The 26,879-nt window shown below is 37.1% G+C and overlaps 1 protein-coding gene across 1 annotated transcript in view; it reads left to right on the top strand.

Moving 5' to 3' along the window:
- PKHD1L1 (PKHD1 like 1) overlaps nucleotides 1–26,879 on the top strand; it is a 137,935-nt gene that overhangs the window by 77,689 nt on the left and 33,367 nt on the right. The window contains 13 exon segments of the mRNA XM_053661152.1: nucleotides 1,369–1,505; nucleotides 4,177–5,206; nucleotides 6,438–6,629; nucleotides 11,841–11,992; nucleotides 12,929–13,088; nucleotides 13,619–13,790; nucleotides 14,406–14,494; nucleotides 14,839–14,987; nucleotides 16,244–16,373; nucleotides 17,727–17,845; nucleotides 19,949–20,078; nucleotides 22,091–22,264; nucleotides 26,255–26,358. Coding sequence (XP_053517127.1) covers nucleotides 1,369–1,505; nucleotides 4,177–5,206; nucleotides 6,438–6,629; nucleotides 11,841–11,992; nucleotides 12,929–13,088; nucleotides 13,619–13,790; nucleotides 14,406–14,494; nucleotides 14,839–14,987; nucleotides 16,244–16,373; nucleotides 17,727–17,845; nucleotides 19,949–20,078; nucleotides 22,091–22,264; nucleotides 26,255–26,358 — 2,738 coding nt within the window.

Below are 26,879 nucleotides of genomic sequence, written 5' to 3'. Positions count from 1 at the left end.
AACTCATAACTTTGGTCCTGAAGGGACAGGTATCTCCTCTACTTGCGTGCTGTTAGTCAGAACGGATTATGCTATGCTAAACTTTAACAAAATGAGTTAGTGCAAAGCCCAGTATACCTAGAGGTGGAAGAAAACTGGATATAATGTTTAAGGTTCTCATGTAAAGGAACCTTAATGCTGTTTACCACATTCTGCAGCACCATATATTTTGTGAGTCTTTTAAGCCTAGTTTACACAATCACTAATAGCATCACAATAATATAAGCAGTTGAATAATAACAGACACAGCTTAGATATACATAGCTTTTTCCTCAAGGCAAAGTATAAAAGAAGGCAAAACTCATTGGATTTAATGTCAAATGACCTACATTCTAATTCTAATTGTCAGCCAAGGAAAAGTTCAGGCTACAGCAAAGAATCAAAATCATGAATTTGAGCAAAAGGAGTGGCATCCAGAGATGCAGATTCAGAGAGCAACCCAAACTGTGCTCAGAGAACAAAGGAAGGCTAGGTATAGGAAGGCAACAGCCGCAACGGGTGTAATTCTTTCCTACAAATGAAGGATTGATGTCTGGATTAGTGGATTGGTTAGTTCTGATTTGCAAATGCAGGGGGGTGAGACAGAGGTACAAAGGAAGAAGTCAAGTCCACTGTGTTCACACTGCAGTTGTTCCTGGGTGTTTGGGGCTCAGCCTTGAACTGAGTTTAGCAACAGGGTTAGCAACTCAAAAGCAGCTCCGAGAACTGAGGCACAAGACTTGAACCCAGAGAACTGAGGCACAAGACGTGAACCGGCCTCACAAGCCCCACTTCCTGAACAGCTTGCTGACGGTTATAAGTGACTCTCATGCTGATGCTTAGTTCATTCTACTTTATTCCCTTCACCAGTACATCTGCATCAAGTCCCAAATGGCCCATTAAACCCACTTTCATTCTGTTTAAAATAAGAATATTTCCTGTTCTGTTTACTTACTAAAGTTACAAGAATTAAGTGAAATAATGTATATCTAGTGCTATCCAAGTACAAGATCTCACTAATTAAGTTAATCCCCAAATCTTGGAGAAAAGCTTCAGAGATAATAAGACAAAACACCTTTATCAAGGTGCATTCAACCATGCAAATGTTTATTTAGCATCTTTGAAAAGTACAGTAGCTTGTCTTTATGGAATGCAAAGGTGAATAAGAGACAAGGCACTTACTTACCTTTCATACAACCTAGAGGAGGAAATGACATTAATGCAAGTAATTTTGTTCCAGAATGAGATTAACATTTTATGTGATAAAAAGATACAATTATGAGGGAATAAATCTTTATATAATTAGAGCATTTTGACATGGTTTTCCTTTTTTTTTTTTTTTTTTTTAAGGTGAATTTGCCACACAGACATGTCTCCAAGGAAAGTTTGGGGAAGAAATAGGAAGTGATCAGTTTGGAGGCTGCATCATGTTTCATGCTCCTGTACCTGGTGCTAACATGGTCACTGGAAGAATAGAATATGTAGAGGTAAGAGGGATTATTACTAAATCACAGTGGTTTGCTCAAGGTTACTCATACAATGAATGTGCACTAAGTTTGCACTGTATGCCAGATGCTAGTTACAATTGAGTAGAGGAGACACACTGTTTTAATACACCTTATTATTCACCCATTTAATTATGCCAAAATTTTGTTTGTTTTTCTCATCCTTCACATTAAATTCATCAGCAAGTTCTATGGACTCTACCCACAAAATAGTGCATCCTGCTCCTCTGTCTCTTTCTACCACCTCCCACTGATCCCTGACCCAAGCTACTGTCACCTCTCGCCTGGGCTACTATGATTCTCTCCTAACTAGTCTCCCTCCTTCCACCCTTGCTTCAATAGAATCTCCATGCCACAAAGTAAAGATTTAAAAGCATACATCAGACCTTGTTATACCCTGTTCAGAACCCTTCAGTGTCTTCCTAGTACACCTAACACTCAAAGTCTGAGTGCTTCCCAGGGGCCCCACAGGGCCGTCCCCCAGCAGGCCTCTGACTTTATCTCCTGTGACTGTACCCCTGGCTCATGCCATTCAAACCACAAGGCTTCCTGGTGTCCCGTGGTCATGTGAACACATTCCTGTCTCAGGTTCTTTGCACTTGCTCTTCATCCTGCTTGAAATGCTCCTCCACCAAATAACTGCAATTTTACACTCATTCATTCAGCTTGCTTCACCAATGTTTTTTCTTCAGAGAGAACTTTCTTCAACATTTTCTTCAACAGCAATAGCTGCCCAAATCCCTGCTTTCCTTTATTTACTCTTGCTTTCCCAACATTAAGTCTAATTTTTATTTATTTTTGATTTATCCCTCTAAAACATAATTAGTTGAGAGATTTTTATCTTACTGGTTTTCTGCTGATTCCTCTGTAGCTTGGAACATTGTTTGGCATATAGCAGATTCTCAATTGATTATATTTGGTCAGATATATAAATACATTGATAAATATTCAAGTTATCCCCAAGAAATTTGGAGTCCTCTATATCTTATTTTATGTTCAATCTATGTAATCAAGGTTTAGCATAGATTTTTTAAATCACATATTCAGTAAAAGGAAGAGAGAGAGGGAAGGATAGGAAAACCCCAAATTCATTCAACCGGGCACATTCAGGCAGCAAAGAAACTGTGGAGCGTGATGGAGTCAAATCTGCATTAGTGAAAGTCCCCTGCTCCCAGGATATGTTACTTGTGACACCTGAGATACAGACTGAGGAGGTCGCCAGGGTCAACCTGTGTATTAAATATTAGTCGTGGTTAATTTTGTATTTTTGGATGAAGAATGGTGCCCTTGGATACAAGGTGCCCTTGTGTTTTACTTCCAAACCTCCTGGGATTGTACTTTATACACATACACCCAGATACATACACTCACACACACTGGCATCCGCTGTATTAGACTGTTAGATTGTAGCCTTACTGAAAGAAAGTACCGCAGAGTGGTTAGTAAGAGCATCAACTCTAGAAACAGACCAACTTGATTTTAAATGAGCTTTATGACCATGAACAAGATACTCAGCCTTTCTAAACTTCAGTTTCTCTGACTGTAAAATGAAGTTAATGGTAAGTGGCTATGTCATGGGAGAAACTCCCAGACTCGGTTCTTCTTTATTCTGCAGTAAAGAATTCCAGGTCAGCAAGCCTACTAGCATGCAAGCGGAGTTAATTAGTGCTAAGTTCTAATAGGAAAGCAAAAGTGAGGGTGGCTAGAGCTGGGTAGCCAAAAGACATTGGCCAGACAACCGGCTGGCCTAGGGCCCCCCAACCTCTGTGCCAAACAAAGCCAAGAAGCCAAAGGATGGAGTTCCATTTTCCAAAGACTTATATAGTTAGTGGGGTGGGGTGAAGAAGTTACATTTTAATTGACAGGTAAAGGGGCCAGCCTTCCCCTGGGGACATGTGACTACCCAAACATAGGTATGGGTGGGGGTCAGTTAGCCTGAATCCATATCTTGCTTCAGCCTCTATTTGTTCACTTGGCATATGTGATAGGAAGCAGGCAATTAACCAAAGTAGCTTTATGGGTTTTTTTTCCTTTGGGCCCTGTAGTCCCCCTCCCCTTCTCCTTTCCAGGCCTTGGGATGAATTTATCCCAAGTGTGGAATACAGTCTCCACACTTTTCTTTTCCCAGCTAGTGGAGTTGATAACACAGACTTTCGAGGGCTCCCCGCACTCTTATACTCTCTTGTTCAGAATGCCTGGCAACCACATGGAACCAGGCTCAGAACTACTGAGTCAACAGTGAGACATGTCAGTGAGACATATCAGGCACATGCTAAGCATTCAAGTAGTGTTTCTCCTTATTATATAGGAATAAAAATGAAGAATAAAAGAAGCCTTTTAAGAGGTCTTATTTTGCTAAACAATAGAAGTTTCATAATAGACTATGGTAAAAAAAAAACAGAACAATTAAAGATGGCTTTTGTTTGTTCATTAATTCATTGGTATCAAGTATGGGTTGCTATATAATGAATAAAACAAGGTGGGTTGGAGGACAAATATTTTCTAATGGCAAACATGAATAATATGGGAGATATAAATGTATTCATACCAATTAATGTAAAGGTGGAGATTATTTCTGAACAAGAAAATATGAGCTAGATAGACTCTGTGTTTATGCGGATCACTAAATAGTCATGATTTCTGGGTGTGGCAGGTATTCCACGCCGGCCAGGCCTTTCGGCTGGGGAGATACCCAATCCATTGGCACCTGCTGGGAGATTTACAGTTTAAATCTTATGTAAGAGGCTGTGCGATTCACCAGACCTATAACAGAGCTGTTACTATTCACAACACACATCACCTTCTGGTTGAGAGGAATATTATATATGATATCAAGGGAGGAGCATTTTTTATAGAAGACGGTATTGAACATGGCAATATCCTGCAGTATAACCTGGCAGTGTTTGTACAGCAAAGCACTAGTCTCCTGAACGATGACGTGACCCCAGCGGCATTTTGGGTAACCAACCCAAACAACACCATTCGGCACAATGCAGCTGCTGGGGGCACCCACTTTGGCTTTTGGTACCGAATGAACAACCACCCTGATGGGCCATCCTATGACCGAAACATCTGCCAAAAAAGAATTCCTCTTGGGGAATTCTTTAACAACACTGTTCATTCTCAAGGTTGGTTTGGACTGTGGATATTTGAAGAGTATTTCCCCATGGAAACAGGATCTTGTACTTCTACAGTGCCAGTGCCTGCAGTATTTAACTCACTTACTACTTGGAATTGTCAAAAAGGAGCCGAATGGGTCAACGGAGGTGCCCTTCAGTTCCATAACTTCGTGATGGTAAATAACTATGAGTCTGGAATTGAGACCAAGAGGATTCTGGCTGCTTATGTTGGTGGATGGGGTGAAGCCAATGGAGCCATGATTAAAAATGCCAAAATAGTCGGTCATCTTGATGAACTGGGAATGGGGTCTGCATTTTGTACAACGAGAGGCCTGGTTCTCCCATTCAGTGAAGGCTTGACCGTATCTTCCGTGCACTTTATGAACTTTGACCGTCCCCGCTGTGTGGCCTTGGGAGTGACATCCATCACTGGAGTTTGTAATGAGAGATGCGGAGGTTGGAGTGCAAAGTTTGTTGGCATCCAGTATTTTCACACCCCAAACAAGGCTGGCTTTCGATGGGAGCATGAAGTGGTGCTGATCGATCTCGATGGTTCGCTTACAGGTAATTTATAATTTCCGATAAAATGCATTGTAAATATGCTTGTGCTAGCACAGGCCTGAATTGTCAAAGCAGGCTCGCCTGAATCACAAATTGTATTCAGTACCAAACTGTACTGATGACTTAAGGGTATGGGTCAACACTAGGCATCGATGAGACAATCTCTTCTGGAAGAGCTCCAGACTATCAGATGTGCCTCCAAATAGGTCCTTTCTTCCCCTGAATTTGCACCTTGGTTTTGCATTAACAACAAATTTTGAGCAAAACTTATGAAAATATTGATCAGTTAATTACACAGATAAGAAACTTCTTATGCACCTGCCCAAACTGTCCAGTCGGTCATGGCCCATATGTGTATAAATTCCAGTTTTATTTACATAAGCGATGTAGACAGACTGGATATATTCTGGTGAAAGATTTTACAGGGAAGTAGTAATAATTTACAGAACTAATGTTAATGTTTCTCTTTTCTGGTCTAAATTATGAATTTGAACTAATTCAAGAGATATGTTAACTAATAACATTTGTTACCATTGCAAATTCAAAATAGGTCACATTTTAAAAATATTCATAGCTCCTAGAACTATCTCTATAAGATTTTAATAATAAAGACCTGTCTAAACAAGATAGTGAAGGTGTGTATGAGAGATTCTGCATAATATTTTAGAAGAGAGAAAATTGGCAAATAAACCTACAGATATTAACAATTTAGCTTTGAAAGACTTTGAAAGATGGAAGAAGATTTATCCAGACTGAATCACACAGAAGATTCAAACAGACTGAATTCTCAACTGTATTTTTTGACTTCTGTCTCCTGTTCTAATGGTGGCTTTAAGAGGGAGAACATTTGGATGGTTCTAATGTATAAAACTTTGTGTAACCTTATTAGTTTATTTATTTTAACTTAGACTTTTAACGTTAGTTGACAGTTCATCTTCTAAGAGTACAGACTGTATGGTAGACTGCGGGGTCTGAGTTCTTGGCCAAGTTACATATCCCACTTCCTATCCCCTTCTTTGGCTCTCACAGGAGCTTCAGGTCCCGTGCTTCAGTCACATCTACAACTAACTTCCTGACCAAGGAGTCCACTGAAAAGCCTGTGTAGGAGGTCCCTTGGTCCCTTTGAGATTTTATTAGTAATGCAATGGTCACAACACCTTTTTGTGGCAGATAGTTTGGCTCTTCAGTTTTAAAACATGAAGTAGGAAACCTGCTGATTGTGTTTGTGTCCTAGGTCACAAGGGACACACTGTCATTCCGTACAGCCCGCTGCTGGACCCTTCTCACTGCACGCAGGAAGCCGAGTGGAGCGTTGGGTTCCCGGGGTCCATCTGTGACGCCTCCGTCAGCTTCCACCGTTTGGCGTTCAACAAGCCGTCTCCAGTGTCTCTGCTCGAAAAGGACGTGGTTCTCTCAGACTCTTTTGGTAAGTGAGATAGAATAGTTCAAACCAGTAATTGAATATATTCCTCAGTTTTCATCATCACCTACCTGAGTTGTCACTCACTTTTGGGAAAAGCATAATATTTACATGTCAGAAGCCAGACAAGAAACTTTGACACTCAAAATGGGTGTCCGAAGAGAATCAAATAAATGCATGGACCAGTATGATATTCTGCTGATTAAGGAACCTCTAGCTGATATTATGACACAAAGCAGGAAAGTTGACATAGCCCTTAAGCAAGACAATATAAATGTCCCATTGTTTCTGCTACTAAAGGCAAATACTTTTATCTTTGCTGATTGAAATGGGGTGGGGGGAGCGTTTTGCTTGGTCAAGAGCTGCATTCCAGGTGGCAGACTGTTGATTTACTTATTTGTTTCAGGAAAGATATGATACCTAAAACATCAGATGAGCTTGATAGCATTATCTTGACTAGACTGAATTAATTTACTGTCATTATTAATGACTCATCTGGCATTTGCACCAGCCAAACAAACAAGTTAAATGAGAATTTGGTAGGAATCCTGGTCTTTGCACCTCTCAGATCTCTCACCGTGACACTAATAGCTGCATTTCCCCCCTGAAGGATTTGGGATTGCTTTTATTTTATGGGAATAAAATGTGGGAATTCTTCCAGATAAGTATTTCTATTCTCATTATACTTACCTGACCTACTCTGACTGGCTTAGATCCATATATCCATCTCTTTATCTTTCAACCCATTCATTTATCCATCATCTGTCTAGGAGTTAGTAGTTAAAATATCTATCAACAATTAATCCATTCTCATACCCACTGTTCTGATGCACCACAAATTGTGGGAAATAGGAAATGCATTGAACAATCAAAGATTGCTAAACAGATAATTACCAAATATAGGTTTCTACATTTTTTGTATAAATCTAAATGATGTAGCTTCTTGAAGACACTATGTAAAACTGTAATCATTAACACATAACAAGGAACCACAAGTACAGAAATAGATTTTATCAACAGAATCCAAATGGACTTATTATTAATTTAGTGCATTAAATTATAGTATCAACATTAACCATTTTTCTTCAGTATGTTGCAAATACTTTCACAATGTTACTTAAAAACACTATCAGCATTTCCACATTTAACAATATTTATAAGGTAGAAACTTGCAATTCGAAACTAAAATCATGCATCTCAATATATAACCAGTGAGTTTGAAAATGTGTAACATGATTAAAGCAGTCACAGTATAGCTGCTAAAATTACCTGTGTCAGATCCATCAGGACATTCTGGAATTCTGTTCTGCTGCTCCATGTTATCAGACTGACTTATGAAAATATTTCTTGTAAGAATACAAGTTCTGCCCTTCAAATAGAGCTCTATATCTGTTCTCACTATACATTCTGAAACTGGAGAAAGAACAATAAGATGGGCAGTGACCCCACTGGATTCACTGTGAGACTGAGCAAAGATGCAGTCTGTCACCTGGGCTTCTGAACTTGCACTCTGGCTGGTAGACCATGTTAGCATGGTGGGCATTTAGGGTGCTTGAGGATTAGCACCAGTTCAGAGCCAGGATCTGAGAACTCTCAGAGAGTCTGGATAGTTTCCTCTCTTCCGTATGCAGTAGCCTAATAAGTGGCCACAGGTTCCTTCCACTAATGGGTTGGGGCAGAGGGGTGATCCCAGGCTGTGAATTGGTCTGGATCTAGGAAATGGGTATGAAGCAGCAGGTTTCCAGATGTTGGTCCCCCAAAACATATATAATTTTTCTTCCTGTGTATGCCAAACATCATCATAGTGTGATACCCACTTATCTCATTTTTAGGAGCCCCAAGATCAATCAGCTATCACCAGAGATTCCTGCAGATCAGAATACCCTGGTTATTCCTCTGGCCAATAGTTATTGTGTTAAGTCTCCCTCTATATCTGATGGTCAAGTTTCCTTTCCTGCCACTTTTGGATCCCATTTTTCTTACTGAGATCAGGGAACCTGGTGTCCTTACAGCATCTTCCACCAGCACCTCCAGCATCCAGAGAACAGCCACCATGGCGCTCTTCAAAGGGCTAACAAGAGAAAGGCACTGTTACCATCTCCAGGCCTGAAGAGATGAGAGGAAGGAGCCATCACATGAGCTGAGAGGCAGAGGGAGCTGTGTGAAGCCTGACAAAAGTGCCCTTTGGTTGTGAAGTGCAGGAGAACCCCTACTTCCGTGCAGGGAGAGTCAGGGAAGTGCCTCAATTTCACTTTCCTCCTTCCTTGGCTTCTCCAAATCCCACACTTTGGATAGTGGACAGTGGATCTGCAGGGGAAACTGTAATCTTGCAACACCACTTCCATCGTTTATTACACCAATGCACATAAGCCATTAAATTTCATCAAAAGGGTCATACACCTACTATCTGAGTAATAGTTATACCCACTGTCTCTGTGGCTTAATGACATAAACCCAGAGCCATTCCTTTTCTTCTGATAACTAGATACCCAGAGTATGGCAACATTACTTGAACTTTTAGAGCCTAAGTTACAGTAAACAGTATTTTAAGCAGAGTGTCTATGAATGTTTCCTTCCAATTAAAAACTGACAGGCTAAAATAAAACAAAACCAAAATAGTAAAGATGAATAGAGTGATTTCATCTTCTGTGATAATATTTTGTTATTTCCATTATTGTGTCATAAAATAGTTACTTATGCTAAAACTTTTCATTATTTCCCCAAATACTTTAGCTATGAGTGGACAGAACAAACATATTTTATAAAACAGGGTTTAAGGTAATTTTACAAAAAACCCAGAGATTTGCAACCTTCCTCAGTAAATTATTTTAAATATACAACATGACAAAGTATATCTTTATTCATTTTAATCAGTAATATTTAAATATTTAAAGTGGTAACTTTAAGGGGGGCTTGCTTGTTTTTACTTTTTGATTTAAGAAATTTAATATTTCTGAACTTATGAGACTGTAGATTTCTTGTGCAACAACTTTGTGCCATTTTTCCTACTTCCTCCAAAAATTAAAAATTTTATTTAATTTTTAATCTGTGAACACCATGAGGCCAAGATCTATGAACTTACTTTCACCAGCAAAGCTCAACACAGGACATTGCACACATTAGCGACTTTGTTGGTGTTGAATTACAGTGGAATGAGTTGCAGTGCTCACACCAAATTGCAGAGCAGAGAAAATATCATGCCAGGCAATTTGCTTTATAAAGTGACATAAAAAAATAAATGAAATTTCAATAGGCAAGTTTGACTAATTTTATTTTATCTCCACTAAAGTAAAAAAAAAGATATACTACTAAAAATTAGAAACAGAAAAAATATGTGTTTTGGTCTTACAAGTACACTAAATGACTCAAAAATTCAACAAGTTTACTAGGTAAGTGGAAAATAATGTTTGGCATAACTTTACATATATTTTAATATATCTTCATCAAAGCATCTCACGCATGATGATATATCTCTATGTAAATATATGTATGAAGTTAGACCAGATGGCCAATTATTTTGAGATACTCTTTATGATACTATTTTTTAAATATCAACTTGAAAGAATTTATGTTTCAGTCCAGAATGCTTAAAATCAACATACTAAAAAAGACTGTAGCCAAAATATTAAGATGAATACAAATAACTTCAAAAATGAAAGTTAGTTTTACTTATAAAACTGAATTATAAAGAAATGTAGTGTTAGAATATAATCCCATGCACCAGCAAACTTCAGAGTTTGATTCTAGCAAATATAGGAGAAAATTCTAGAGGCTTTAGATGATTTTAATTAGCTCTTGTATAATAAATCAGCTATTGCTTCAGCACAGACCAACCCCAAACGCAACAGCTTAAACCTGCAATAATTTATTTCCGCTCACGTGGCTGAGGGCTGGGTTGGTTGATCTGAGCTGACTCAGCTGGGAGGCCCTGCTTCAAAGGTGAGGATCCAATGGAGCTTTGCCCCTCCCCAAAGGTGAATTCAGCCTGCTTGGGCTGTGCTCACTGCAGGGCTTAGGCTGAAGGGAGAGTGGATGCTACAGGGAACCTCTTCTCATTGCCAAAGCAGAGGTCCAAGGCCCATTTAACAAGCACTTTTCAAGCCTTTGAGTGTCCATTCATTCTGCTAATATCCTGTGGGGCAAAGAAGTCACCCACCATCCACAGGGCAGGGAAGTCTGCTCTTCTGTCAAGGAGGGGAGAGGAGTGGATATTTGCTGAATGACCCAAATGATCATCCTGCTTCTAGAACATCACAGTCTTTTGGAACAGTGTTTCCATGTGCTTGTAGCCCTTTCAAAACTGGCACTACTTCATAAGCCTAAGAATTAATGAATTTGTTCCCCCTTGACATTGGGATTTATTGATTTAGCTATTTGTTTTTTTCCTTATCCCCAAAATAAAAGAGATGGCAGTTTATTTTTTATCTTCCTTCTAGATTCTTCCTGTTAAATTTGTAAGGGAAGTGGTTACAAATTTAACATAAAATTTAATCAGAAAGGAAAGGGAGAGGAAAAAATAGAATATGGGCAATTAATCACAGATCTTTTCTTTATGTTGTAAGAGACCTTTTCAGGTCTTCTACTGAAAATGTCAGGCATTCTCTCATGAACTAAAGCATAACTAAATTATATAGTTTTTCCTATAACAAGTAGTTCAGGTTCCAAGTTTGTCACTCTCAAAATTTAGGGTATCATGACCAGGGTTTGTGGGAAGTCAGGATGTGACCTTGCTCCTTAAGAGTTCTATATCAAACTCCTCACTCACACTTAGTAGGCAGATTTGGATTAACTCTAACAAAGATGCAGAATTTATGTTTGCATACATCACAAATCAGCTATTCTGAACAATTAAGTTCTTAAAGGTAGAAATGGAATTATATTTTAGATCAATGCTATTTCAAGGACTGAATGAATATATTTAAGCATTTCTGTCATAGCAGTTATAATCATTACGTTTCCATTTTTTTTTGCTTTCCCTAAGGAATGAAGGCCCCAACTCAATTAAAAAATCCTGAGTGAGAAACCATTTTACGTTTCAGTTAAGTGTAGTGTTAAACAGTAACACTTAGAACATAAACAATGAAATGCTATACTGGGGTTGCTAGAGACTTCCAACAGACTAGACCAATAATTTACATCTGCATTTGCCCATGAAGGAGGAGGAGTTTCCTAGAGGTCAAGATTGCTATGACTGGTTTGTTTTCTGTTCTCCCGAAGGCACAAGCATTGTCCCCTTTCAGAAGAAACGACTGACGCATATGTCTGGATGGATGGCTCTGATTCCAAACGCAAAGCACATTAACTGGTATTTTAAAGGGGTGGATCACATAACCAACATATCATACACATCAACGTTCTATGGATTTAAGGTAAGCAAAGAGCTATAAAGCTCATCTTCTAATAATTAAGATTGAACATCATTCTACCACAGGGCACAGCCTAGTCCGTACACCAGTTGCTTGGCCCAGAATGCCCTTGCCTCACATATTGACCTGTTCAAGCCCTGCAATTGCTCCATGGCCCACCGTAAATCTGAGGCAAGCCAGATGAGCGTCCTTATGTACGAGTCAGCAGTAAGCAATCTTCCCGTCATAGCCCCATAGCAGTGAACTTGTGCTCAGTTATTATTATCATGGTAGCAACCAACATGTATTGTGTGCTTATGATGTTTCAGGCACCAATTAAGGGCTTTATAATTTGTATCGAACACCAAAAATTACAGAAAATAGGCCAATTCTGTTGTGCCCATCACCCATCTCTACCTGAATCTAACATTATGTGAATGTATACTTTTGATTTTTTAAAAAAAATAAGTATTTTAGATGAAGTGGAAGTTCCCTGTATGGTTTATGGCTTGCCGTGATCTATTCCTCACTTTCTATCTTTAATGGACACCAGTGGCCTGAACTAGGTGTTTCATTTCTTCCATCCATATTCTCAAACCACAAATGTGCAGCCAAAATAAACAAAAAACCAGAAAACCAACAACCATAGTACTGTTGCATTGTTTTAAATGTTTTCAAACACTATAGAAATAAAATATTTTCCTAAATATACATATATATGCATGTTTTGTGATTTATATATATGTAAATATATAGAAAGAGACTTTTATTGCCTTAGTGACAGAGTTAGCATTATTTCTGTAGACATATAAAATGTTAATAAAATATAAGTGCAAGATGAAAAGAACTGAAGCCAAAACTTGTCTTAATATATAGGCTAATTCCGTGTCATCAAAATAAATGTATATTATGCAGGGTATTAAGATTTAAAACAAGTTGCTTTTTTGTAAACTTTTATAGGAAGAAGACTATGTCATCATATCTCATAATTTCACTCAAAACCCTGACATGTTTAATGTTATTGATATGAGGAATGGCTCTTCGAATCCCTTAAGTTGGAATACTAGCAAGAATGGGGATTGGCACCTGGAACCAAACACTAGTACTCTGTATTACTTGGGTGTGTATTCATTAGGCAGAAGTGCTTATGTTAGCCCATGCTGTGTCTAAAGGAGGAGAAAAATTGCTCAATGGGAAAAAGTGTTATCCAGTACCCTATATATAGCAGGATTTAAAAAATGCTTGTTGAATGAAAGGACTAGAAACTAAATTCATGCTGGAAATAGCCTCGAGTTGAATTAAAAACTTGCATTTTATGTTTGGAGATAATACAAACACTCTCAGTTTAAATGTGGCCCCAAAATTAATTTCACAGAATTAAAGGAAACGAGTATCATGGAAGCTGTCATATATTTTGTTTGCATTTTTATTATTTAATTATTTGTGGGTATCTTTCTTTCCCAAGATATTTTGACTGTGTGCTTCTCCATAAGACGTGTGTTCAGTCAGAATTTCTCCATATATATTCCATGCATTTGAATCACAGCAAGTTACTATCTAAAGGATATATTCAAACTGCTGTGATTTTGTTTACATTTGAGTACTTTGGTCATCATGTTAATAATTTATACTGCTTTGCTTGACTTTCAGTGTCAGGGAGAAATGACCTTCCTCAAAGCCAGCCCATGTCTGGGACCTTGGACCCTGATGTGAAAGACGTCATTATTAATTTCCAGGCTTACTGCTGTATTCTCCAGGATTGCTTTCCTGCGCACCCCCCATCAAGACATCCAGTTCCCAGGAAGCGACCAGCCACATACAAGTATATAGACCTTCTGATTGTTACTACCTTCAGTAGCACTTGACATAATGCTTTTAATACATCACTTCTGGGTGAGAAAATAATGTCCCCCACCAGCACAGTGTCCCATAGGTCACAAAGCACTTCCACTCACATTACTTCACTTGAGCCTTATAACCACTCTGATGAGAAAATGGAAAAGTCTCACAAAAATGATGTACGTATGTTACTGGTAGTCTCAGACATGCAGAACATTAGCTCTGATTTATTAGACCGATTTCCCTCTTAATCTAATGATTCAGATGTAATGTTCTGAATTAAGGTGGAGTCCATGGCCTTACATGAATTACCTGAGATCACAAAACTTCTTGATCACACATCCAGAACAGCAAAATCAAGGTATCACAATAATGATTTAGTGGAAGAAAATGTGATTCAGATTATGAATGAAAAGGAAGTTTTCTTCAATGAAGAAACTATTATATAGGTAGTTGGATATGTTACTAATTTGCATATACTTAGTGAAATTAAAAACTGACTTGCATTTTATCATCCTCAAATTGTCTAGTGTAATGCTACACCCTTAGAAATATATAGAGATAATACTTAATGGAACTATTTTTCTTGTGTTTTCAGCTTATGGTCAAATGATTCTTTTTGGCAATTATCTCGGGAAAATAATTATACCGTACCTTACCCAGGAGCAAATGTGGTTATTCCTGAAGGTAAATATGTAAAGAAGTAAAATGCTTGTGTTCATGCAGCATTAGGATAGAAGCCGCACCGCAGTGGGCATTCCACCTTTACAGAGCAGGCCTTAGGGAAGAGCACATGTGTAGATGGGTTCTGTTATCACGTCCTGGAGACCGGGCCTAGCCTTCTGGCTTTTATGTGAACTTCAATCTGAATATTAAGAACATGGATTTTCTGGGAGAGACAAGAATCAGTCATTGTGTGGAAAAGGCACCCCACACATTGAAACCAGGACTCACTGGTAAAGTTGCCAATGCTTTATTGATAGGCTATAATCTATGGATCATACTTCTTATATTAAAGTATTGTTTTATAGGAACATGGATTGTAGCAGACACAGATATTCCACCAATGGAAAGGCTCATTATTTGGGGGGTTCTGGAATTGGAAGATAAACATAATGTGGAAACTACAGAGTCTTCTTACAGACGACTTGTTTTGAATGCTACCTACATATCAGTGCAGGTGAGAGTAAGAGCCTTATAATTTATTAACTAAATTCTAAAATATTGGAAACTTACTGAAAAATTATAGGAAATCATATTCAATTGATGCGAATAAAAAGTGCAGCTGGCTGTAGCCCATGAAATGTGAGTTCATATCAATCTAATGTAGGTCTACTCCTCTCTCCTTCATATTGTAGACTAAACATTCCTTAAGGAGTGAATATCACACTACTTTTAGTATGAGGTTTGCCCATTTCCAGTCCAACATAGGGTACTTGTGTTATTATAAGGTACAGCTAAACTCACAGCTTGGTCCATTTAACAAAGAATCCCCAGAAGTTCCAGAAAAAAATTAAAAGATTTTAAGCCTTAAAAAAAAAGAAAACAAACAGTATTTTTTGAATGAATATAAGTGGAATTAAGAAAACTAACAAATTAATAAAAATATTTCAGTTGTTTAGGATAATAACTTCATTCTCTCAGAAACTTCAGATGGCCTTGGTCGCATATCAGCTGAATCAGTTTAATTGTTCTGCCAATCTTTTTTATCACCCACTAAAAAGAATGGCCTAACCAGAAAGCTAATAAGCACCATTCAAAAATAAAAGTGTGCAGTAGCTTTTCTTTGGTAAAACTAAGCTTTTAATATTTTAAAAGTATATGACATTTTAGTTACATGTGTGAGCTTTGAGGTCAATTAAAGCTATGATTGAATACTTAACTCACTGTTGAATAGTTGGGTAACCTTGGGTAAATAATTTTAGCATCAGTTTTCTTACTTATAAAATAAAGTAATACCAATTCATGGGTTTAGTGTAAAAGTTAGGTGATACAATATACATAAAGGCTTACACGTTATGCCTGACATAAAATCAGCAAGCATTTAGTAATAGCTATTATTATTAACAGCAATGGCTCATAAATGACATAGCTTGGATATAATTAGAGGAGTATATTTTATATATGCCATATTATTTTAGAATCCAGTGTGATCTGTTCAAACAGCACTAGTTTAGGTCTTGAAAGGTCTCAGGTTTAGGTCCACTTTTGACAGTAAGTAGATATTGAATTTGACCTAGTAAAAATCATTTAAATTGCCTAACCCATAGTGAAAGGATTAAATTAAGGTCACTTACGGTTATAATACTGTCCTTTGCATAACAGAGTTTATTCATTTTTGCTAGAGAAGACCGCCAGTCTTCCTAATTCCTTTTTTATGGGGGAAATTTTTTCTGCTCAGTTTTCAAGTATGAACAATTTTCTGCTTCACTGCAGGGAGGTAGATTAATTGCTGGCTGGGAAGATAAGCCTTTTAAAGGCGAATTACAGATTGTTCTTAGAGGAAATCACTCTACCCCAGAATGGGCCTTTCCAGAAGGACCAAATCAAGGATCAAAGGTCTTAGGTATGTGTCTCCAGATATTGAAAGTATCATTTATAGCAGCTTAAAAACATACTTTAAAACATATAGCACTGAAGTATTGTTATTAGTTCATGAGGTTATGGTATCAGACACTTTTACAGACATTTATTCATAGTAGTAGATCATAAAACTGGCACAGATTTAAAAAATTGAGTCATGTACCATTAAAATTGATACAGATGTGCATAGTTTAAACCCAAATGCAATTCATTACAAAACTAACATTAACAAATGTCTCCATCTGCATCTTCTCCAATCAGGTTTTCTTCTTAGTCTTTCTTTTATATAAGCAATGACTGCTTATATTTTAGTGAGTTTTCCCTAAATGGTAATTTTCCTACACATTATTTCATGTATACAATTAATAATCAGTGGGCAACCAACAACACAGTCCCCTGACCCACAGTTTTAACCACCAAGTCACATTTGTATGGCTGTTTCTATTTCTCTTTGAGCCCAGAAAGCAACGGACCTGAAAAGGTTCAGTTTGGCCACAGTAAATAACTGCTTTTATTAATATTATTGTGTAATTATTTGAAAGACATACATATAATCATGTGCTGTAATTGCTTTATTGTACAATTTCTAAAATAGTGGCAATCAGTAAATAAGGGAATAAAAATAGCTCGAGATTGAGTTAGCTTTCCGGAGACAAATTCAAATCTAGAAAAAAAATGTCTCAAAGAAGATAAATTCAGTCTTAATATTTTTCTTTGCTTTTTATGTCCTTATTTTTATTTCAAACAACATACAGCAATATCAGGAAAAAATATATATCTTTTTAATTGTACTCCCCTCTCGAGGAAACTAGATGGGATTAGTTAGCAATTTTTACTTGTCTTTTCATGTTTTTTATCTATGCCTATATTCACTATATATAGATATAGTGTAGTATTGTGCCTTTTACAAAAACACGGTCAAACTAAATATATTACTATTCAGTTTTCTTTTCTCAGTTAATGTATTATGGATATCATTCCAGACCAATACTTACAGATAACTCTTCCTTTTTATAGTATGTTACATGATGGTATTAGTAAATTATAATTTATTCCATCATTATATTGAAGTAAAATTTGATTAATTCTAGTTTTCTAAAATTTTCAAATATTATTGAAGGAAGCATCTTTACTCGTATATCCTTGTGTGCTGGCTTTAATGTCTACAGACCAGATTTCTAAAAGTGAATTAAAGGACCCAAGCCCTGAGTAGATACCTTCGGTTGATTACATTCATTCTAAAGTGTTTAATTGCTCATTAAAACATATCAATGATTTATATCAGCACCTAACAGTATGTGTGGTGAATAAATAGGAGTGTGTTTTTCTCCTGCAGGGGTGTTTGGTGAACTAGATCTTCATGGAATTCCGCGTTCAATATACAAGACTAAGCTCTCAGAAACTGCAGAGGCGGGTTCCAAAGTGCTGTCTCTGATGGATGCTGTGGATTGGCAGGTAGAGGAAATACTATGTGGTAGAAAGTAAATACACACAATTGGTCAACTGAAAAACGTCTCTTCTTTATTCCCACGGACGTTTATTTCTCATATGACTAACCAGATGAGAAATGTATATTTGTGCAATTACCTTACACTCAAAAAGCTGACCTGACATCAAGCATTTAAAAACTGTGGTCTCAAAGACCCCTCAGAATATATTAAAAATATCATGTATATATTAGTTATGAAGGGGAAATGTGAATGTTCTCAGGTAAAAATATTTATTATAAATTTCTACAAAACAAAAAAATTAAATACATTCTATTGTTATCTTGGTTCTCTCTTTATTTCTAATTGTGATTTTTACATGTTAAACATGTGGAAAGAAAACAAATCCTGATAGTCATTGATATTCATATAATGCCTGTGTTAAATGAGAGATTTTGGTGAGTTGAGTTGTGGCATTTGCCATCCCCGCTACACTCACAGGTGTGCATATCCCTAGACTCACACCTTTTACAAATACTCTTTTGGATGCCAAAGGCTCCGTGAAATGGGTGGATTCCTTTCCTGTGCTCTCAGATCTCAGCCAGTTCCCTTTTACTGAGCATGAGTTCTTGAGTCACAAAACCCAGAGAGGCTTCGTCTGAGTAAATCAAAACAAATCATAAAAAGGGGTTGGTGCTCCTAATGTCATTTAAAATTGGTAAGTGAAAGGAATATTTATTGGGAGATATTATAATCGATGTATAAGACATTCTTATTTGTGATAGTTGAGATGTGATTTTTTAGAAGGTAATTAAATAATTTCAATATTCCTATTATTTGTCTAATATTTTTATTATTTATCCAATTAATATTTTCTGAATATTAATTACCCAATGAATATTTAACCAAGTATCAGTCATTTTCTAGACAGAGGATTCATTTGTCAAGGATCATCATACTCTAGTGGAAATTACGTTGGGGTAGAAGAAGCAGATACTAAATGAACAAATAAATGTGTGTGCATTTCAGATTATGATTTGCATGATGAAGCAGATGAAACAGGTGGTGTGAGAGAGATAGCCTGCCACGGTAGAGGGTGGCAGATAACATTAAATAGGGTGGCCAGAGAAGGCGTCTCTTAATGATATGATGGGGTTCAGGATATGCTACCCCAAAATGTTAAATTTATGACTTGCTATCCCAAAACCTTGAATATTATAAGATGAAGGAATTTGAGAAAACAGCTGGTGCTGGAAGAACTTTGTAGTTTCCCCTGGAGCAGGTCATAAAACCTTCACTTGTGCAATGCCCTCACTATACCCACTAAGACCATCCTTATCTCTGAAGACAAAGGGGCACAGAGGGAAACTTAAATGAACCAGTCTTGCTAATCTCCTAGTTTATTACACGGAACTCTAGCCTATCACATTTTCCTATTACTCTCCACTCTTCATCAAACCTGGCACAGAAACACTCAGGTTTACCAGTTTCTTCATATCTTCATCTCCTTATGAAGACTCCCACGTCACATGAAACTTACATTAAATAAATTTATATGCTTGTCTCTTGTTAATGTTGTTTGTTACAGGGGCCCTAGCCTAGAACTTAAAAGGGGAAAGGAAAAAATTATTTTTTCTCCCCTACAGATATGAAGGAGCAGAGACTTGGACGACAAGAAGGAGCCTGTTGTATATAATACACAGATTCTAAAACTTAGTCTGGTTCTTTCCGTTTTTCTTTTCCATCTTTCAGGGATATCAAGTGATGATAGTTAATTATGGTTTTTTTAATCCTGACAATTTTCTTTAAGTTTTAAAGAATATTGTTCTGGTCAATTTTTTAATAAAAATATGACTTCTTTATATATTTAATTTTTTCAAATGTGTAGCCCATAATTTTATTAAATGACTAAATCTTGGTAAAATTGAAAGAAATGGTGAGATAATTCAAAATTTAGAATTCTTAATATCACAAAGGACATATTTAATTTAGAGACATAAATATTTTTTCTCTTTGATAATACCATGCTTCTAATCAGATATAAATTAAATTAGAGTTCTTAAATAGTCGTTAAGAAATACAAGCCCATTTTTAAAATTATTCTTGAATTTGGCACCTGAATTTTTCTAAGGTGGGAGAAGAGATTGTGATAACAACCACAAGCTATGATTTCCACCAGACAGAAACCAGAAGCATCGTTAAAATCCTTCATGATCACAAAATTCTCATTCTCAATGCTACCCTTTCCTACACTCACCGTGGTAAGTGGTTGTTCTTTAACCAAATTGGTATATCATTAAAGGGTCTTGAAGTATTCACACTTTAGTGCTTTCCTCTGTAATTAAAATTATCTGATGAAACTTCTTACAAATGTTTTGGAAGAGCATTTCATTGATTGGCTCTGGTACCCAAGGGGTGCTACAATTTCCGTGTTGACTATGAAGTGTCCCTGTGGTAGGCCTTCATTCATTCATTCAGCAACTATTCAGCAAAGACCTCCTGCATTGTCATCTCTGGGGTATGGCCACACCTCCTGTTTTGGGCAGGCTTCTCTAGATGACCATTATACATACTAAAATGTGGAAACCCTTGATCTGAGAGCATCTTTCTCCTGATTGGTTTCATTGACACATTCCTCAGTTGTAACTGCACTTAAACAAACTACAGCCAAATGGTAAAACCAGAATCCTCCAGGAAAGAAAGAATTAAAGTCAACAGAAGACCAAATTTCAGCCTGTAGGATCAGGTCCTTTCCTGCACCCCAGCCTTTCCCCGTAGGACATGCTGCCCTGGTCGGAACCCCAGGGAGTGGGAACAGATAGGAGTGGGGTGTTAGGAAACCCTCTCGGGTGTGGGTGGGCTCACAAGAACTCCCACTGTGGACTGTGTGAGAGCCTGGTGCACACGTGACCTGTGCGAGAAAGGAACTTAAAAGAGCTTTTTAAAGCAGCATTTTGATAGAAGCATATGAGTCTATCATTCTACATTACGTATTTTTCTTCAAATCAATAGGAAAAGGATTTGTTATGATTTGTTAATCATAAAACAATAAGATTTTGAGGTTTGGCATTATGGAGTCTTTTCTTTAAACTACCAAACATTTCTCTCTGTCTGAAATGTACCTGCTTGTCTTAAAATTTTGAGGAAGATTCCTAGAAATGTAGAATGAAATTTAAAGTATGTTTTACAAAAATCGTTAAGATGTAAATCTATACACTGTGTTTGCTTTAAAGAATTGTGGTTGATCACAAAATATGTCACAGAAAAAGTGGAACAAACCAAGGTTTAGGGGTCAGGAGAGGTAATATCTATGTATTGTTGATTCCCCAGATGGTCTTGGGCAAATTCTTTTACTTCTCTGCCTCATTTCCTCACCTATTAAAAGTACAAGAAACTTTTTTATCCACTCATTTACTGGAGGCACTTGGGCTGTTTCTAGATCTTGGCTCTTGTAAATAAAGCTGTCAGGTTCATATGGTGCATATATTCTAAGTGCCCATCAGAGATGAGTGGGTAGAAAAGCTGTGGTACATTTACACAATGGGAGACTACCAAGCTATAAAAAAGAAGGAGCTCTTACCTTGGGCAACAGCATGGATAGGCCTGGAGACTATTACGTCTATGCTAACTGATACAAGCCAGTCAGTGAAAGACAAATACCATATGATCTCACTTATATGTAGAGTCTAATGAACAAAATAAACAGACAAAATGGAAACCAAGGCAGGGATACATGGAACAGACTGACAGCTGTCAAAGGGGGTAAGGGAGGGGAGGACTATTTGAAAGGTGCAGAATTAGTCAAAGAACATATATACATAGACACAGAAGACAGTGTGGTAATAGCCAGAGGGAAAGGAGGGGGAGAGGGCTGGATCGAACTGGGTAAAGGGGAAAAAATGGGGGCAACTATAATAGTGTAAACAAAAATAAAGTTAAAAAATTGCAAGAAGCTTCTCAACTTGCCTTACAACAGTGTTTTTATGTATAAAGGGGTTATAAGCATCCCATGAAACAATAACTTCGTTGCTGATTGTAATAATCTTTTTGGTGTTGATAGAAGAAATATTTTTATTATATTTCATTTAATAAATGAAAAGCTATCATAATATCAGTCTGCCATCTATGTATGTTAAAGCATGACTGATCAATTCATGCATTTGTATTGACTTTTGGCATAACAGAAAGTTATGTAGCTTGTGAAATGCAAAGAAAGTTATAAAGACAGATATTTTTCAGCATTGGTAATAATCTAGCTGTCCTTCTGATGCAGCTGAAAGATACCACGTTCCTGGAACAGGTCAGAGCTACATGTTAGCAGCTGATGTTGGAGTACTGAGTAGGAACATCAAAATACTTGGCGAAGACTACCCAGGGTGGGTCAAGGAATCTTTTGGGGCACGTGTCCTGGTCAGCTCATTCACTGAAAATATGATGACATTTAAAGGTTAGTACAAATTCAATTTCCTTTCCAAAGTGAAATATAGTCTCTTCTATGTCTATTCAGTTCTTAAATAATTTTTACTATAGAATCTCATGTGTTAAGCAAAATTCCACTGAGTAAACTTCAAAGATCTTACTGGCTTTATCCAGTAAATCTAGTGGGTAAAAAGGAGTTCTGAAGGACTCTACAAAATGGAATATTTTATAAGTAGAAGAGAATAGGAACAAAAGATTTATACTAAATTAAAAAAAAAAGAATTGGTTAATGCAAGTTTACTTTCCCTGAGGGGGATGGAAGGAGTTCATCAGACAGATTACCCCTGATGTTGGTCAGGCCAGTCCTAATAGACTGGTTTAAAATTCCATTTCTGGGAGAGCCAAAACTGTAGTTAAATCACATTTCATTTTGGTGATGTGTGGCTTAGCATAAGTGACTCTGCTTTGGGCCTGATGTCATGTTTTTAACACTTAGAAAAATAAAGCTTTGAGGGGGATTACGTAGCCCAGGTGCTAGCCTCTTAAGCCAAATCCCTAACATTATTATACGTATTTTATCTTCGTATAGTTAGTATTATCCAATTAACAATGACCTCAGACAATGGCTAGCCCTGCCTCTCACCTAAACAGAAACCATTTTATAACAAGCACAACAGACCTGTTATTTCTGAAGTAAAATTTCAAAACATACTAAAAATAGAAAATAGTGTAATGAATCCCAATGTACTCATCTCCAGTTACTACAGTTAACAAATTTGGCCAATCTTATTGCATTGATATGCCCACCCACACTATTTAAATCACTGGATTACAGTGAAGCAGCCGCGTATATTCTTAGTGAGGTATAATTAACATATCACATTTAGTATGTTTAAGGGGTACAGCGTGTTGATACGTTAATTAACACCTCTATCATGTCACATAATTATTTCTTTTTTGTGGTGAGAACAATTAAGACTTAGTCTCTTAGTAACTTCGAAGTTTATGGTAGAGTATAGTTGTCTATAATCACTATGCATTAGATCTCCAGGATTTATTTATCTTCTAGTTGCAAGTTTATATCCTTAACCAACGTCGCCCCAACTCTCCTACTCCCCAGCCTCCGGAAACTACCACTCTACTGTCTACTTTTACAAGTTCAGCTTCTCTAGACTCCACATGCAATTGACATCATGCAGTGTTTGTCTTTCTCTGTCCGGCTCATTTCACAGTAATGCCTTTGAGGTCCATCTGCATTGTCACCATAGCAGAGTTTCTCCTTTCTCATAGCTAAGTAATATTCCATTGTTGACATAAACTACCTCTTTTGTCCTATCTCCCTGTTGACGGACTCTCAGGTATCTTGGCTGCTGTGAATGAAGCAGCCACATATTATTTAATCTAGAAATATTTTAGTATGGGACTCAAAAGATTTCTTTAAAAACAGCAGAATCAGACTTAAAAATGTTAGTAATAGTTCCTTATCATCAAATGCTTGTCCAAATTCTTCCAGTTTATTGATTCTTTTCCTTCCTCCCCTCTTCCCTTCCCCTTCCCTCACTTCCCTTCTCTTTTCTTTCCTTCTCTCCTTCCTTTGTACTCTCTTGATTCAATTCAGGATCTAAATAAGATCCATGTTCAATTGGTTAGGAATCTTAAATCTCTGATTTGTTTCTATTTCCTTGCATTTTATCGGTAAAGGAGCTGGGTCATTTTTCCTATAGTGTTTCCAAAAGTCTGGGATTTAGCAATTGCATCCCTAGAACTTAAGTCTTTCCTGTATCCCTTATATTTTCTATGCATATATAGTTTAAAACCAGAAAACTGGTCAGATGCAGATTCAGTTTTTAGGTACGAATTCTTCATAGTTGGCGGTATGTTTTTCTATCAGTAGACAGGTAATGAATGGCTAGTTCTTTGTGTTGTGAGCAGCCACTAATGGTCATTGTCTGGGTTAGATCACTGGAGTTTAACATGGTGGCATTTTAATTCTATCGTTTCCCCATCATTTATAATCCAGGGTACTTTTATAAAGAGAAGCTTCTCCAAACAACGATTTGACTGCCCTGAGGGACAGTTTTATAGGAAATGAAAGAAAAATGCTTGATTCTTTCCCTTCATTAATTAGTTTTCAAAATAATAAGTCTGTTCCTAAGCACCTTCCAAAGGTGACAAGGACTTTTTATTTGCTTTGTCTTGTTATTAGTACCATTTTGAGATCCATGGATTTAAACATATTTGTTATGATCTTTGTTTAAAATTTGGTCTCATTGATGCAGAAATTGTCCCCTTGTTGACCTTCAGAACCTTTTCATATTGATATCCAAGGCCTCCTTTGACTAGATTTTTTTAACTTCTTCACTTTCTGATATGGCAAGTACATGATGTACTTTGTTTTTCTGAGACTGGGAATAAGTTCTTCCTCCAAGTAACCCTGGTTCTTTTCACCAGAAGCTGATACTTTGATCACCTGATCTGGGTACCAGGAGTAATAGTCTATTCTAGATGTGAAGTGTTTCAGCAAGTTCTTACTTGCTCACAATACCGGCTATTACATTTTGCAACAGCTCTAATTTTAGAAAGTCTTTATACTGAGTAAGCAGCTATTCCACTGTAACTTTTACCTATTGGTCACAGTCTGCCAACAAAAGCTTAACTGGTGATCATGATGAAATTGATGGTCATGATATGAGATCCCAGGCACTGTGTTAACCATTTTACACATATTATCTCATTTAATTCTCATAGTTCTATGGCATGAAATTGTCCCCCTCTTAATTTTTTTATTTTTCAATTATAATTGACGATCAATATTATATCAGTTTCAGGTGTGCAGCAGAGCACAGACATTCTACAACTTACTAACTGATCCACCTGAGAAATGTAGTATCCACCTGACACCATGCTTAGTTATTTTAATATTACTGCTCTTTTAAAGGTAAAGAACAGAATATTAGAGGGGTGAAGTTGATATGATCCTGAATACTAATCCCTGTCTGTTTCACTTAAATTTCCATGATGGTCCCTATTCCTATGACAAGCTTTCTTTGCTTTTATAGATAGTTTTGTGATGTAAGTAAAGAAAACCCACCCATGGCTTTTAGGCCTTGGCGGTTGTAGTTGCCATTTCCCCTCTGCCCTCATCTTACTAATCTCATGTTCACCACCAATACATCTAATCGTTGGTTCACGGATTTCGAGACAAGCTTTTTCCTTCTAGCGCAGAATAACTGTTCTCTAATGCATTGTGTTAGGTATCAGTTTTAGATACCAGAAAGATATTCTACTGTTTTCTTTTTATCAGCCACGAATCTCTGTGCCACAGTTTTCTTACCCAGAAGATAAGAGTAATGAAAGTTCCTAACTCGGGATGCTGTGTGAGAATTAAACCACACACTGCCCACTAAGCAGCCACTACGGCACTTGGCCTAGAGCCGTCTCTCCTGGGTTGTTACTGCTGTTATTACTAATCTCCGAAATTGGCTTTTGTCAGCTCGGGGGTACTTAGGACACACTGATGAGCCGGTAGTTGGCAGTGTGTGTTCTAGAAGAGATTATATAAAGATAAGGCCCTTCAGAGCTATTTGGAACATCAAAACGGAAATGTCGGGTGAATTATATCCTGTGCCTTATGCTGTGCCTTCTCCACAGGGACAGTAGCACCACCGAGGGGGCGACTCTGGCCCTGGGGGGATGAAAGTACCCTCAGTTTTTGCAGTGGTTTGTAGCCCTCCAAAGGACCACCATACATTAACAGATATCTAATACGTCTGCGTTATTAAAATTTCATGAGGAGGGGAAACTATTAGGGAAAAATGTTTAAGAAGGATCTGGGGGACAGTGAGAAAATGTTCAGAAGTACTGCCTCATTTACATTCAAGGAGCAAAGGGAAGCTAATGAGGTATCCATGAAGCAATTGAAAACAAATTTGTAATTGGGAAAATACAATTTTATAGCTTTTCAAATTTTTTTATTCTTTTTCAATAAAAAGGAAATGTAACTGTCTCTCTCCCACAGGAAATGCAAGAATAAGTGACGTGGAATTTTACCACAGTGGTCAGGGTGGCTTCAGGGACAGCTCCGACCCCCGGCACGCTGTCTCGTTCCTCAACCTGGGGCAGGTCGGTGCTTTATTGTTAATTTGTGCATGTGTTCAGTGTAAAATATTTTTATTTTGATTTGCCTTTCATTTATCTGTATTAAATAGCCAGATCTTTGAATTATTAAGACTGTAATTTAATGTAATATAACTTTCTTAGATATAGCTCCCATTGAACTTTTTTAGATTTATAAAGACCATATTTTCAGGGATCATTTCTATAGTTTGTTACTTTTTTAGACTTACAGCAGCATTTAATTCTAACCATTTAAAGCTTTTATTTAAGCTAAGTAAAAGAAAAATTTAGAAAACAGAGCAAGAAGGTGAAGGGATTGATGCTCAATAATAGTATTTATATCTCCCCTTTATTTTACAATAACCAAACATATTTCCAAACAGTTTCTATTAAGCAAACTGAGTATTGCTTAAATTTTTCAAATGAAAAAATCTATGCCTGTGTATTCATGCCATTCTCAAAAGTGGAAAAATAAATATCCTGAGAGGGCTGATGATTTAAGAAAAACAAAAGCTTATTTCTGATGG

The sequence above is a fragment of the Artibeus jamaicensis genome, unplaced genomic scaffold, assembly GCF_021234435.1.
Source record: "Artibeus jamaicensis isolate MK-2021 breed Jamaican fruit bat unplaced genomic scaffold, CSHL_Jam_final scaffold_916, whole genome shotgun sequence".
In the NCBI taxonomy this organism is placed as follows: domain Eukaryota; kingdom Metazoa; phylum Chordata; class Mammalia; order Chiroptera; family Phyllostomidae; genus Artibeus; species Artibeus jamaicensis.
Note: the sequence above shows the minus strand (reverse complement) of the source record. Positions and strands in the feature narration are given on the sequence as shown.